This window comes from Globicephala melas, chromosome 3, assembly GCF_963455315.2.
Source record: "Globicephala melas chromosome 3, mGloMel1.2, whole genome shotgun sequence".
NCBI classification, from domain to species: domain Eukaryota; kingdom Metazoa; phylum Chordata; class Mammalia; order Artiodactyla; family Delphinidae; genus Globicephala; species Globicephala melas.
Genome location: NC_083316.1, coordinates 62,269,586 through 62,282,933, shown reverse-complemented (window position 1 = coordinate 62,282,933; position 13,348 = coordinate 62,269,586). Strand labels below are relative to the sequence as shown.

The window sequence follows — 13,348 nt, the reverse complement described above, 5'->3', positions numbered from 1 at the left end:
TTAATAATATTAACTCCCTTTTGTTAGGCATCACCAATATGTCAAAACCATTATTACACGTTATCTCAATAAATTCTTTTAATAGATATATCTGCAAGGTATGTATTATTCCCAATTTCAGGTGAGGAAAGTGAAGTTTGGGTTAAAGTAACCTGCTCAAGCCAGTCTTGTTGATTCTGATGCCCATGTTTGGTCCACTTTAGTGAACTGCCTCCCTGGTTTTTCTTCTTCCTTTTTCACGCTTTGTGCCACAAAGCTGCATCTAAATCATTGACCTGCCAAGTCAATCCTTCACACGAAGCTTTAGTCTACTATTTAGTCTGCTCTAAAATCTCTAATCTTCAGTATTTCAAAAATACTTGGAATATTATTGTTTAATAAACATCTTACTCTGACAGATTCTCACTCTAGTTGTAAAATGATGCAAATTATATCCTCCAATCCAAGGTGCATTGGGAGCCATCTTAGTAGCTTAGCTTTGTGTCAGTCCAGATGATCATTTTCTGATAGACTTGTGTAGCTCCAGGGAGTGCTCAATAAATTATAAATGAGCCCTATCCCTGGGTTCCAATAACTCATCAAGACTCAGAAATTGAAACTAGTCTTTAGAGTTTTAATCTTTTCCTTGTCATTGTCAAAGCAAGTATGTGTCTGGTGGCAGGTGCATTATTAACCTTTAGCAGCACAAGCGTGCCTCCTGTGTACAGGTATTAGAGAAAATTTTCCCAAGATTGAATCATCAGTTTAAATGCAATAGGGCTGTCACTATTTAAAAGAATCGTGTGGCAGAGCTTGTTTAAACGGAAGGGTCCTTCCGTACTGTAAAAAATTGCCCACACCTTGAAGTGGGTAGTTTAAAGAGGATCATTTAACATCTCTGGGACTCAGTTTCCTCAACTTTAAAAATGAGGCGATCTATGTGAAATGACGTTCTAGGGACTTTCTGGCAATTCTAGACACAGAGCATTTCTTCCGAGAAATAATCTGTTACCAACATGCATTATTCAAGCAGGATTTAACACGATGTTTATGAATCTCCAATGCAGATGGATTGAAGAAGAGGCTGTCAAAGGTGGATATGATGTTGAAATTAAAAACATAACCGATGAGCTTGGAGTCCTTGGCGTCGCAGGGCCACATGCAAGAAAGGTCCTTCAGAAACTGACCTCTGAAGATCTTAGTGATGATGTTTTCAAGTTTCTTCAGACCAAGTCTTTAAAGGTTTCCAGCATTCCTGTCACTGCTATCAGGATATCTTATACTGGTAAGAATTGGAAAACAACCTAGAATAAGGCTCTAAAATTTAAAAGCAGTTACCAGAAGTGTGTGCACGCATGCACATACACACAGCACGCACACACACACACACACACACACACACACATTCACTTTGGTCATTTTAACTTTGGAGAAAGATTTCTCCTGCCTGACTCTTCTGACGATTTTGTTTATTCACTCCTAGTCTGAGAGAGTCCTTCCACAGATTTCCAATTGTTGTTCCAGGCTCATAGCTAGCTGCCTACCATTTGGAAAGGTAGGTAAGAAAGTGGGAAGAAGATGGCTGTTGGAATAGTTGGAAGGGTTGACGGAATATTCAGGCCAGCTGATTCTGTTTGGGAACATTCAAAATGGTCTCCCATTGATAGAGTCTCCCATAGAGAACATCGTGAATGTATCAGGCACCGCTCTTAAAGCATTACTACTGATCATCTTTCTTTCTGACTCTAAGTGCATTAGGGAAGACTTGCTATGCAGCTAACATTGCACACAGTAGATATTTGGAAACAGGGATGAATGAATGCTCCCCATTGGTGCTCTGGGCTCACTTCTAACTCCCTGTAGATTCCCTGTCCCTTCACAGAAGACGTACTGGGTGCCCAGGCATTCACTCAATTACGTGTTGCTAACGTTCTGGTGTTTGTCCTGGAGAAGCACCTCACCATCAGCCCTTGACATGAGGAATGAGGCGAACACACAGTATAAAGGCCATAGCTCTTCCCTGGGCTTCCGCTGTCCCTTTTCACCATCCTTCCTCTGCCCAACCTTGGCAAAATGGTGACCAGAATAAAACATAAGCAGAATAAAAAATAAGCAGACTCTTTGTGTTGGGTGTCATTTTCTTTGTTTTTTGCCCACAGCTCTAATGGTGAATGAAATGACCAAATGGGGAAGAAGGGGGGAGTGGGGGGCATTAGAGACTATGGCTATCCCACAGTGAAGACCATTTGAATAACTGTCATCAGTTGCCTTTATCTTTTTTGTTTGTTTGTTTGTTTGTTTGCGGTATGCGGGCCTCTGACTGTTGCTGCGTCTCCCGTTGCGGAGCACAGGCTCCGGACGCGCAGGCTCAGCGGCCATGGCTCATGGGCCCAGCCGCTCCGTGGCATGTGGGATCTTCCTGGACCGGGGCATGAACCCGTGTCCCCTGCATCGGCAGGCAGACTCTCAACCACTGCGCCACCAGGGAAGCCCAGTTTCCTTTATCTTTAAGCCTTGTGATTTGGGGCCAAGGAGTTGGGGGTTGAGGTGTCTAAACCTTGAACCCCTTTTCTTGATAAACTCTGCCATGCTAATTCCTGACTTAACATTATGAAGCTGAGGTCAAGGGGCAAGAGTAACTCCTGCATCACAGTCTTTCTGTGTCATGAGATGTCCTAGATGCTACCCTCTGTGTGGGGGACAGGATTGGGCACAAAAGCATCTGTGATATGGCAGGCTCCTTTGCAGTGGGGTTTGGTTGCAACCTTTTTCTGAACTGGTCTTTTAAAACTCAAAAATGTCTATATTGCATAAATGGAATCTCTCCATTTATTGATGTGTTTTAGCTAATGCACATTAGACTCAATGATCATCATTCTTACTCTGGTGGGCACTTGTGGGTGTATTTCAGGTGAGCTGGGTTGGGAGCTGTACCACAGACGAGAAGATTCTGCGGCACTTTATGACGTTATCATGAATGCAGGCCAGGAAGAGGGAATTGACAATTTTGGAACCTATGCCATGAATGCCTTAAGACTGGAGAAAGCTTTCAGAGCCTGGGGGTCAGAGGTTTGAAATGCTAGCATCTTTATTAAAATTTTACGTGTACTGTATCTGATTTTTATATAAGGGTTAGTTTTAACTGCATTAACATTGGCTCTGGCTGTAAGAGAAAGTATGTATTATAAGAAAAAAAATTTTTTTTTTGTTTTGCCCATGCTGTGCAGCATGCGAGATCTTAGTTCCCCAGACCAGGGATCAAACCCATGCCCCCTGCAGTGGAAGCGCAGAGCCCTAACCACTGGACCACCTGAGAATTCCCCGAAGTTTTATTTAATTAGGGAAAGAGGTTTTTCTCCTCAATTTCCCAGTTGCAAATTCACTGGAATTATGACATAATGTTTATTCTGCCCTAATTCCTCCTGCTTAGCAGAGAGCCCTGGACATCTGTCTCTGACTGTGTGCGGAGCTGTGGCTATCCCAAGGGAGCCTGCCTACCTCACGGGACTTGAGGACTACCTTTCAAATTCTTCCTTCTCCTCTGTCACATTGCCCATCCTCAGTTCTTTCTTATCCCGCACCTTTTGGGGAAGTAACAGCCAAAGGGGTCTTTCTGAGGGGGGTTGGTGGTTGGTGGTCTGGGATGGGTTGGTCCAGCCCACTCCCACCATTAATAATGGGAACTCAGGGTTTCTATTTGTGTAGTTACACACCATTTTCATAGTCATGATCTCATCTACCTTCTCAACTCTCTCTGAAGGAGGTATTATTGGTGATTCTTGTGCAAGGGGTTGGCAGTTCTACACACAATCCCTGTTCAAAACACAATCACACTAAGAAATAATAAACAACTTGGTCCAGATTACTCTGTTCTCTGTTTTATCTCCAATATGGCAGGCTATTTTTAGACCCCTTAATTTTTTCAGATATGCTAGTTGTTTCCTTGGAAGACGTTAAGGTTTTAGGCCTGGGAGGTGAGATAAGGGACAGTGGTAAAAGATGTACTTACTTCAGGGTAGGGTCTCTTGGGTTCAGATGTATCCTCCACCACATACTAACTGTGTGACCTTAACCCTCTAGAGTCTGTTTACTTCTCTATAAGATAGGGCCAGTCTTTCTCCTCCAGAGTTATTGTCGAGATTAGATAGTCTACAAAGTGCCTAGGATATAACAATAAATTTGAGGGCAGAGTGAGTTTGAAAGTGCAGGCAGTGTCCCTTGGACAGCTAGACCAGGGACAGAAGCAAGTGGACTTTGAGGTGGAGAGGGCAGCCTCCTGGAGCCCCTGAAGGAACAAGGGCCCTGGGGCAAGTCACTGTTTTGCAGGAGAGGTGCTGTGTTATAAGGATTCTCAACCTACAAGCCGGGTGTGGGTGGGGTTCTTAGCGGAGGCTGCTGCAGGGAGAAAAGTAGAGGACGGCTCTGCCTCCACACCACAAGGGATGAAGCAGCTGAAGCAGCCTTTGCGGTCAGGCGTTTCTGCGCCTCCCTGCCTTTTCCCTCGGACCCCTCCTCTGAAATGGTTTTCTCCATCCCCCGTCCCTCCGATTTCCCAGCAGTGCCAGCACGCCCTCTAGTGTTAATACATCAATCAAGCATCTGGGCTTTGTTTTCATTTTTTTCCTGGAATTCTGAAACTTGGAGCAGGTAAAAATTTTAGAGGTGCTCAAATGGATTAGGAAATATGAGGCCGAAATTTTATGTTATGTAAAACAAGTTTATATTACTCATGCAGTTCATACGAGGGCTGTGTTGTCTTTTTTTTTAAGTTTGGCAACTTTTTATGAGGTTTAGACCAGTTCTCCTGGAGCAAAAGAGACCAACGACAACAAAATAAACAAGCAAACAAAAATCAGGTCTAGTCCCAAATAGTGGCTTTAGTTCCCCTTGAACTATATTGTAATAACTCAACCAATTTGAAAAGATTGAGATTCAATCTCTCTTTTTTTCCTTTTCCCTCTCCTGAACTCTGTAGAAGCCATTTTCCTATCACCTGCTTTTTCCTCTACTTATCCCAATTTCTGGATGATTGTAAGATAAGTAAATTACTTAATACCTTTTCAAAACCTATTTATGTAAAATTATTAGATAAAAGCTTCTGAAAGTCCTGTTTCTGGGAAGACATCATTGTTGTGGTATCCCTCAGATGTTTATTATACAAAGAAAGCCTTGGAAACAAACTGTGAATTTTAGTTTCTAATTTGCTATTGAAATAACAGTATTTGCTGAAAGGCTACATTTGAATTTTAGATTTAAAAAAATTACTTTGAGGCCAGTCCACAATTTTCCTTTCTCAGAATCTATATTCATAGTGAAAAAGTGTTCTCTTCCCTAAAAAGTATATATGAAAGTGATGTTATTAAAACAATTTGCACTCATCTAAGATTTAAAATGTGTGTTTTCCCTTTTAGATGAACTGTGATACAAATCCCCTGGAAGCGGGACTGGGATATTTTGTAAAGCTAAATAAGGTATGTTTACATTCCAAAGTTTTACTTGAAGTAAATCTTAAAATTGTGCTGTTTCATGACAGAGCCATGCTTTAAAATTTAGCCAAGTATGATTATAGGACAAATGAGTTGAACATATATAGTAAGCATTGCTCAAATGCTTCATATTAAAATTTGTCAAAATTTGATATTAGTTCGAACAATTGCAACGTGCTTGTAGATGCAAGATAGCAGAATCCTGCAACTTTAAAGACTAGGTCTAAATTCTAAGATTAAAAATCAGTAAGGATAAGATGTCAGCAGACACTCTTGTAAATCTCGGTGACTTGTGAAGTCACAATTAGCTAATGAGACATAGACATACTGCATTAATTGACTCTCCCTGGGTGCTCACAGCACGAAGCAGCCTCGCCCCAGCAGATCTATCCATCTGCTTATTGAGAGCATCTTTGTATGTAACTGCAACATCTGCGTATAAGCAAACTGACACATTTCAAATATGTTCAGCATAAAACAGGTATTACTGAGAAGCCAATACAGGCCCAAAGAATCATAACTGATATTAACATTCCAAAGGGAACCCTTGCATCAGTGGTTCTCAAACAGATAGCGTCAGCATCACCTGGGAGCTTGTTACAAATGCAAATCCTTAGGTCCCCGCACAGACCTACTAAATCAGAATCCCTGGGGGTCGGGCCAAGAGATCTGTGTTTAACAAGCTTCAGGAGATTCCAATGCACCTAAAGTTTGAGAAACACCACCCTACATAATTATTGTGGAAAAGCATATTATGAGGCCAATTTATTACAGCCTAGCTCATCTCTACAAATCCCACAAATATAAATGAGGTTATTCCATTGTTATGGTCTGAATGTTTGTGTCCCTCCAAAATTCATACGCTGAAGCCCTAAGCCCCATGTGATGCTATTTGGAGGCGGGGCCTTTGGGAGGAAATTAGTTCAGATGAGATCATGAGGTGGGACCTCCATGTTGGGATCAATGTTCTTATGAGAAGAAGAAGAGAGATCAGAGGTTGCTCTCCCTCTACCATCTGAGGACATAGTGAGAAGGCGCTGTCTGCCAGCCAGGAAGAGGAGGCTCATGGGGGAACCATATTGGCCAGCACCTTGATCTTGGACTCACCAGCCTCCAGAACTGTAAGAAGTAAACTCCTGTTGTTTCAGCTACTCCATCTGTGCTATTTTGTTATAGCAGCCTGAGCTGATTCAGACACCTATTAAGCGGTGTCTCAGTTACTATAAGAGAACTCAATGGAGGTACAGTTAGCAGTAATATTGAAGGATAAGGATGGCAGCTGCTTCGCTCAGGGTATTTGTTAGAATTCCAAAATTCCTGTTCTGGCCTGCCTTGGGTGCTAATCAGCTAAAGTAAAGGCTGTTTCCCCATTCTATGGAAATATGTGAACACATGAATATGAATCAGGCTAAGGAAACTTTTTTAATGCCCCTGAATCAGTTCCCAAATTCTAAGCTAAGATATTAACATAAACATGTATATTTATAGCATTAGATTTTAGGAAAAAAGAACCTCCTAAAGGGTTTTAAAGGGAATATCTTTCTGTGCATTTTCCCCATGACTTTTATTTTTATGATGTACCATCTGCCTCCAGACCAGAGAAAGCAGGTGCTTGACGTTTGGGCAGAGCCTAGCAGCAGATTGCTCCTTCTGATAACAGAAATCTTGGTTTAGCTTTGTAAAATAAGGGTGAAAATGACCTGACTCCTGAAAGCACTAAAGTTCTGTTGTTGGTCACCAGTAGGTAAATAGATAGCTGACTTTTTTGCTTCAGTGTTTGGGTATTATTGTTTGGGGATAAGGCACAAACAATCTCTTCATGTTGAAAATGGATTTTTAAAACTCTCTTTATGATTATAAGCAGGTGTAGTGTGGATTGCATATTTATTAGTTCCTTTAAATTATTTCAATAACCAGAGCTCAGCTCAAAACTAATTTAATAGATAATGATTTTGATTTATGGTATATTTTTATGATTTCTGTATTGTTGGTTCTCATTTTGGTGTCATAAAGTTAATTTCTAATGCTTTCATTGGGTGAAGGTCCATGTAGCACAAGGACCTGGACCTAATCAAGCCAGTCTTTTTTAATTACCATGACTCAGGTCGTTAGTGGGCATCAAGCTAACTGTAGCCATGCTTGCTAATTTCCAAGACAGGTGAATAGGTTGGATCAACCTAATTTCCAAGACAGGTGAATAGGTTGGATCAACTTCGTTTCAAGCCTATTTGGTGGTCTCACAACAATTTTATCTTAGTTTTGTAGCAGTCCCTAATGTAAAACAGGTTCCTGGAAAACTTATTTATATTATAAACTGAACTGTGTCACTTGGTAATTCAAGTCCTGTGCCTCAAAACAAAAATGTTACCCAACCTGGCTTCATACAACATTTTAAAGAATAATATAATGCAAGTCCATATTGCTTTGGAAATTTGATGTTATATGAAAACTGAAGCAGCAAATACAGGGGAATATTTGTATTTAATACCAATCAGGACAAAACAAAACCCTAAATCCTGACATTTTACAATAGTTTAAAATCAATTCTTTTCTTATCCTTCAAAGTAAATATGTAGACTTCACTGCTCGGCCCTTAAGTGTTTCCACAGTGATTGTGTAAGCCATAATATGAGAGAAATATAGAGATGCAGGCTGTGTCAGAGTTAGGAGGACCACTGGAGATCACTCAGCACCACCTCTTCATCTGAGGATGAGGAAACTGAAGCACAGAGAAGTGACCTAGGTGCTGTCCTGTGTGTTGGCCCAGGTTAAACTCTGACCTCCCTGCAGTGCTCTCTCACCCACCACTTTTCCCAGCCAGGTCCTTTCCCATAATGGGCTTATCGGCCTTGAAAAACTTCCCCCAAATTTTCTGGCAACATGTATCATAGAATCTGCATGGCTACATTTTATCGATGAATACCTCCCACAGTTATGATTTTGTTATAAGTAATTTTGTGTTTTGTGGTAGGATCAGAATAGCTGCTTTGGCCATTTTAAGAAGGAAAGTGGGTGGGTGAGGAGATGGACCATCTGACCTCATTAGGCTGGACTGTTCTTATCAAAACTGGTACAAAAGTAGGGAAAAGAAAACTGGAGTATTGGGGACATCTCAGATCGTAAAGATGGCATTTGCCTTCCTTGACTCTTAGAGTTGTCTGAGCCTTGGTCTCCCTATGGTGTGGGCTTATGTGAAGCAAATACAGACGTGTGTATACATTCATTCATCTAGTCAACATTAATTAAGTACCATTTATTAAACACCTCGCTAGACCACAGGTCTAAAAGTTAAAGATACAGCTCCTGACGGCTCTCAGATCTCATGAAGCTTGGAACAAATGGAACTTTGGGAACTAAAAGCTGTAGGATGAATTCTTAACCTTAATTCTGAAAATACTGTTCCTCATGAGGAGGGTTGTGTAGTAGTGCGTATCAGTACTGTCTTGTAAAGAGTGAGCATAGGGTCCTGACAGGAAGCGTTAAGCACAACTGTGAAACAGGTAAAAATAACTGAATATTTCCTGTTAAGTCTTCTCAGCTAAAACCCCTTTACCTGAAACAAGTCATATCATTGTGCTTAATAGTATTATAATTTGTTCCAGAGGAAGTTACTTTTGGGGGAAAAAATTAGTGGCTTTTTTTTTTAGCTGGAAATGAAAGAAATGCATTAATTAAAAGCAAAAGGAAAATCAGCTGCCTTAGGTTGCAGTCATAAGTATTCTTGGAATTTTCCCCTTGGAATTACTGAATCTATCCATTTCCAGATAACCCCAGCCAAGAGCCACAGAGAATCAAATACAAGGGTAATGTGTTAAGAGCAGAAGAATTTTTTTTTTTTTCTATAAGATCCCCCCACCCTTTCTCTCTCTCCCTCTCTTTTCCTGTCTTGAGTTTCTAACCAGCGGAAACAGAATAAAACGTGATATATATTAACCACAACTTAGAAGACAGTATTGATTCTAGAAATTACAGGGTCTCTCTTTAAGGAAAGATGATTTAAAGCATAACCATTCAGTAGGCAAAGCAAAACAAAAGGATGGTAAAGAGGCAAAACCCTCACCACCAGGCCGACTGCATCCAAGTATTCAATAAATATTAGTAAAACATCGAAGTGGAAATAAATCTTTGTTCACAGACAACCAGTTAGAAAGGAATTTCTAGTACGTGATGGTGGTGAAAGTACCCAGCTCTGGGGAAATTTTAGGTAAATGGTAATAAGATTTGAGGAGGCAAAACATTTTCAGCGACTCTCAGTCCTGGCTGCATGCCACAGTCATCTGAAGTAGGATTCCTTTATTCATGCAATCCTTTAAAAAATCCCAAGGCTCAGGCTGCATCCCAGATCAATTAAAAAAGAAGAGCTGGGGTAGAGACTCAGGCAGCAGTATTTTTTTTTAATTCCCCAGGTGATTCCAAAAAAGATTGAGAATGATTGTTTTTAGGCCAGTGATTTTCAACTGGCTGAACGTTACCATCTTGAAGAACTTAAAAGAAAAATTACCTGATGCCTTACCCCCAGTAGTTCTCAAAGTGTGGTTCACAGACCAGCAGCATCAATGTGACTTCAGGATTTATTAGAAATGCAAGTTATCGGGCACCATGCCAATCCCCAAAATCAAACTCTGGGGATGGGGCTGGCAATCTGTTCTAACAGGCCCTCCACGTGATTCTGATGAACGCTGAAGTTGGAGAACACTGACCTGCCCAAACCAATTGGATCAACCCTGGGGGTAGGGTCTGGTTTCTTGTTTTTATTATGCAATGAAGATTGAGAACCACTGTCTTAGTTATTTTAACCTCATACCTGCTTATGGTCCTATGCATACAGGAAAGCAGAAACACAGCCTGGTCAGACAATTGGCTACCAGTTAATATATTCTGTCCCAAATCTTTTTCTTTTTTTGAATGAATTTTTTAAAAATATCACCAAATTCTAGCTCTGTGACCTCGGCAAAGCTATTTTACTTCATTTTCCATCTGGGATTGCTAGTCTGTAAAATGAGAGCTCCCTTCCATGTCTAAAATTCTATGAAATACCACCTTGCACAGTGGTCGAAGACACTTGCTATGTTATCTATATGAGCCACACGATTGTATTATTTTAATTAAGCCATCCTTAGTCTCTTACCCATTTCTGTTGCTGAATGATAAAGGGAGAAGAAAAGAAAAGGAAGTAAAATCTAGTCTGAGATCTAGTTTATCATTCTTGAAACATCTGTCAGAGCACATTAAACTAACAACCATTGACTCACTATCCTCATATATATCCAATTTCTGTTATGAAACAATACTCTATTCCCAGTCTGAAAGCTTAAGTGTGCTATTTAGCTGACTGCTTTCTCATTTGGAAGTCTGTGGAAACCCTGGACTAGGAATGAATTGAAGTAATTCTTTAGATTGCTTTTATTTTATTGCTGTTATTTTAACAGCTTAACATGCAATAAATTGACATTTAAAGTATACCAGCTGGACACTCAGATCTGTAGAACAAATAAATTAACGTGTACCCTATCGCTAGCATTGCATATATCTGCATGAATAGAATACCAAACACAAAAGGTAGAACAAGTCCAAAGTCAACAAATAAAAATTAAAAAAAAATTTCATATCATTCTAGAGATAAGGAAGATCAAAGAATGTCATCTGCATGATAAAATGATGATCCTACTAAGCATCAAAGAACAGACAAGCTGATAATCAGGAAATTTAAGAGAAATATTATTAATAACTAAAATTACAGTTGCATTTGCAGCTCTATAAACAGATGGCACGTATAGGAAAGATGAAAAATATAACATGTAAACTCAGTGCACAAATGGGGCAAAGGGAATAAAATTTAAAAATGGAACTTGGAGGGGATATATGTATACATATAGCTGTCTAATAGTGACTTTCAAAGAGCAGAAGTTTTTAATTTTTGAATTTTTAAAGTTCTTCTCAATTTGTTCTTTTGTGGACCATGCTCTTCATGTTGTATCTAAAAAATCTTTGCCTAACCCAAAGTCACAAAGATTTTCTGCTGTTTTCTCCTAGATGTTTTATCATTTTTTTAGAGCTGTGGTTTATTTTTAGTTAATTTTTCTATCTGGTAAAAGATATGGATTGAAGTTTATTTTTTAGCATATAGATGTCCATTTGTTTACAGCACCATTTGTTGAAAAAGGCTATATATTCAAATGGCATTGCCTTTGTACCTTTGTCAAAAAACAGTTGTCCATATATGTTTAGGTCTGTTTCCGGACTCTACTGTGTTCTATTGACCTATTTATCTTTCTTGATAATGATACCATACTGTCTTGATTACTGTAGCTTAAATGAGGTTGTGATAGTCGCGCAACTTTGCTGTTCTTTTACAATGTTGTTTTAGTTATTGTACGTCCTTTGAATTTCCATGAATCAAAAAGCTTGCTGGGATTTTGACTGGAATTGCATTGTATCTATAGGTCAGTTCAAGTCTTCTAACTCATGACATAAACAGAGGTATACCTCTCTGTTTATTTAGGTAATCTTTAATTCCAAAGATGTTTTGTAGTTTATAGTTCTTGCATATCTTTTTACAGATCTATCCTTAAGTATTTTGTATTTTGATACTACTGTAAATGGCATTTTAAATTTCAAGTTTCAGGTGTTTACTGCTAGTGTATGGAAAACAATGCGTTTTGTATATTGATCTCACATTCTGTAACTTTGTTAAACCCACTTAGTAGTTCTAGTACTTTTTTGTGTAGTTCTCTTTTTTCTTTTCTCTTTTTTTTTTTGTAGATTCCATTGGATTTTCTACATGGACAATTGCATTGTATGAAAATAAAGCTTTTCTTTGTCTCTTTTCTAATCTGGATGCCTTTCAGTTCTTTTTCTTGCCTTATTGTACTGGCTAGATCCTCTACTGGTTGAAACTGCAACAAAGTTAAATGGAAGTGGTAAGAGCAGACACGCTTATCTTGTTTCCTGATTTTAGATGGAAAACATTCATCATCATCATCAGTCTTTCATCATTAAGTATGATGTTTGCTGTAGGTTTTTCATAGATGCTCTTTATCAGGCTGAGGACATTCCTTTCTGTTCTTAGCGCTAAAAGGTTGGGTTTTTTGTTTTTTGAATTAGGAATATTAGATTTTGGCAAGTGCTTTTTCTGCATCCATTGAGATAATCATATGGTTTTTCTTTTTTACTTTGTTATATGATGAATTACATTTATTCTCAAATGTTAACCCAACTTTAATTTTGGCATAAAACCCACTTAGTAATGATGTATTACGTTTTTCTATGTTATTGGATTTTATTTGATAATTTTTAAAAGAAATTTTGTAGCTACAGCCTCCTTATAGGATATGTTACAGCTTGCAATTATTTTGTTCATTTTTCTTGATCTTTTGACATAAACTTCTTGAGTAGAGGTTCTGGCAATACAAAATACATCTTGTTTACCATTTTATCCCCAACACTTATCAGGACTGGCACATAGCAGATGCAGATAATGCCAGAGAAGTACTGGGACCTCATCAGGAAGGGTCTCATCTGCCAGGCTAGGAAATTTGGAGTGTATCCTGGAGTGTATCCTGGAGACACTGAGAAGCCTTTGAAGGATTTTGAGTAAGGAGTGACATTCTGGTGATGGAAAACAGATCAAAAGGGAATTACCCTGGTGACTGGATGATCACTTTACCCAATTATTGAAGAACTCTAGTGGAGAGATGTTGAGGGCTTCAGCTAAGGCATTGGCCATAGGACAGAGAAGAAAGAGGTATGAGTGATAATAAAAAGGTAGGCAGGAGACCACATGAAGGACTATTTGTGAAGGGAGTGGAAAGTAGGATCTAGGCTATGGTTAATGAACTAGGAAACACAGGCAGGATGTGATTCAGAGGTTGGAAGGACTTGCG

The 13,348-nt window shown here is 39.3% G+C and overlaps 1 protein-coding gene across 3 annotated transcripts in view; it reads left to right on the top strand.

Moving 5' to 3' along the window:
• The window catches only part of DMGDH (dimethylglycine dehydrogenase), a 63,336-nt gene that overhangs the window by 33,772 nt on the left and 16,216 nt on the right, over positions 1 to 13,348 (top strand). Inside the window, exons 12-15 of one of the 3 annotated variants that reach the window (XM_060295928.2) lie at positions 1,047 to 1,264; positions 2,891 to 3,048; positions 5,391 to 5,450; positions 12,228 to 12,374. In XM_060295928.2, the coding sequence (XP_060151911.1) occupies positions 1,047 to 1,264; positions 2,891 to 3,048; positions 5,391 to 5,450; positions 12,228 to 12,359 (568 nt within the window). In that variant the 3' untranslated portion in view covers positions 12,360 to 12,374. Of the gene's footprint in view, positions 1 to 1,046; positions 1,265 to 2,890; positions 3,049 to 5,390; positions 5,451 to 11,082; positions 12,171 to 12,227; positions 12,375 to 13,348 lie in introns of those variants that run through there. The other 2 variants (XM_060295929.2, XM_030842791.3) reach the window with 2 other exon arrangements.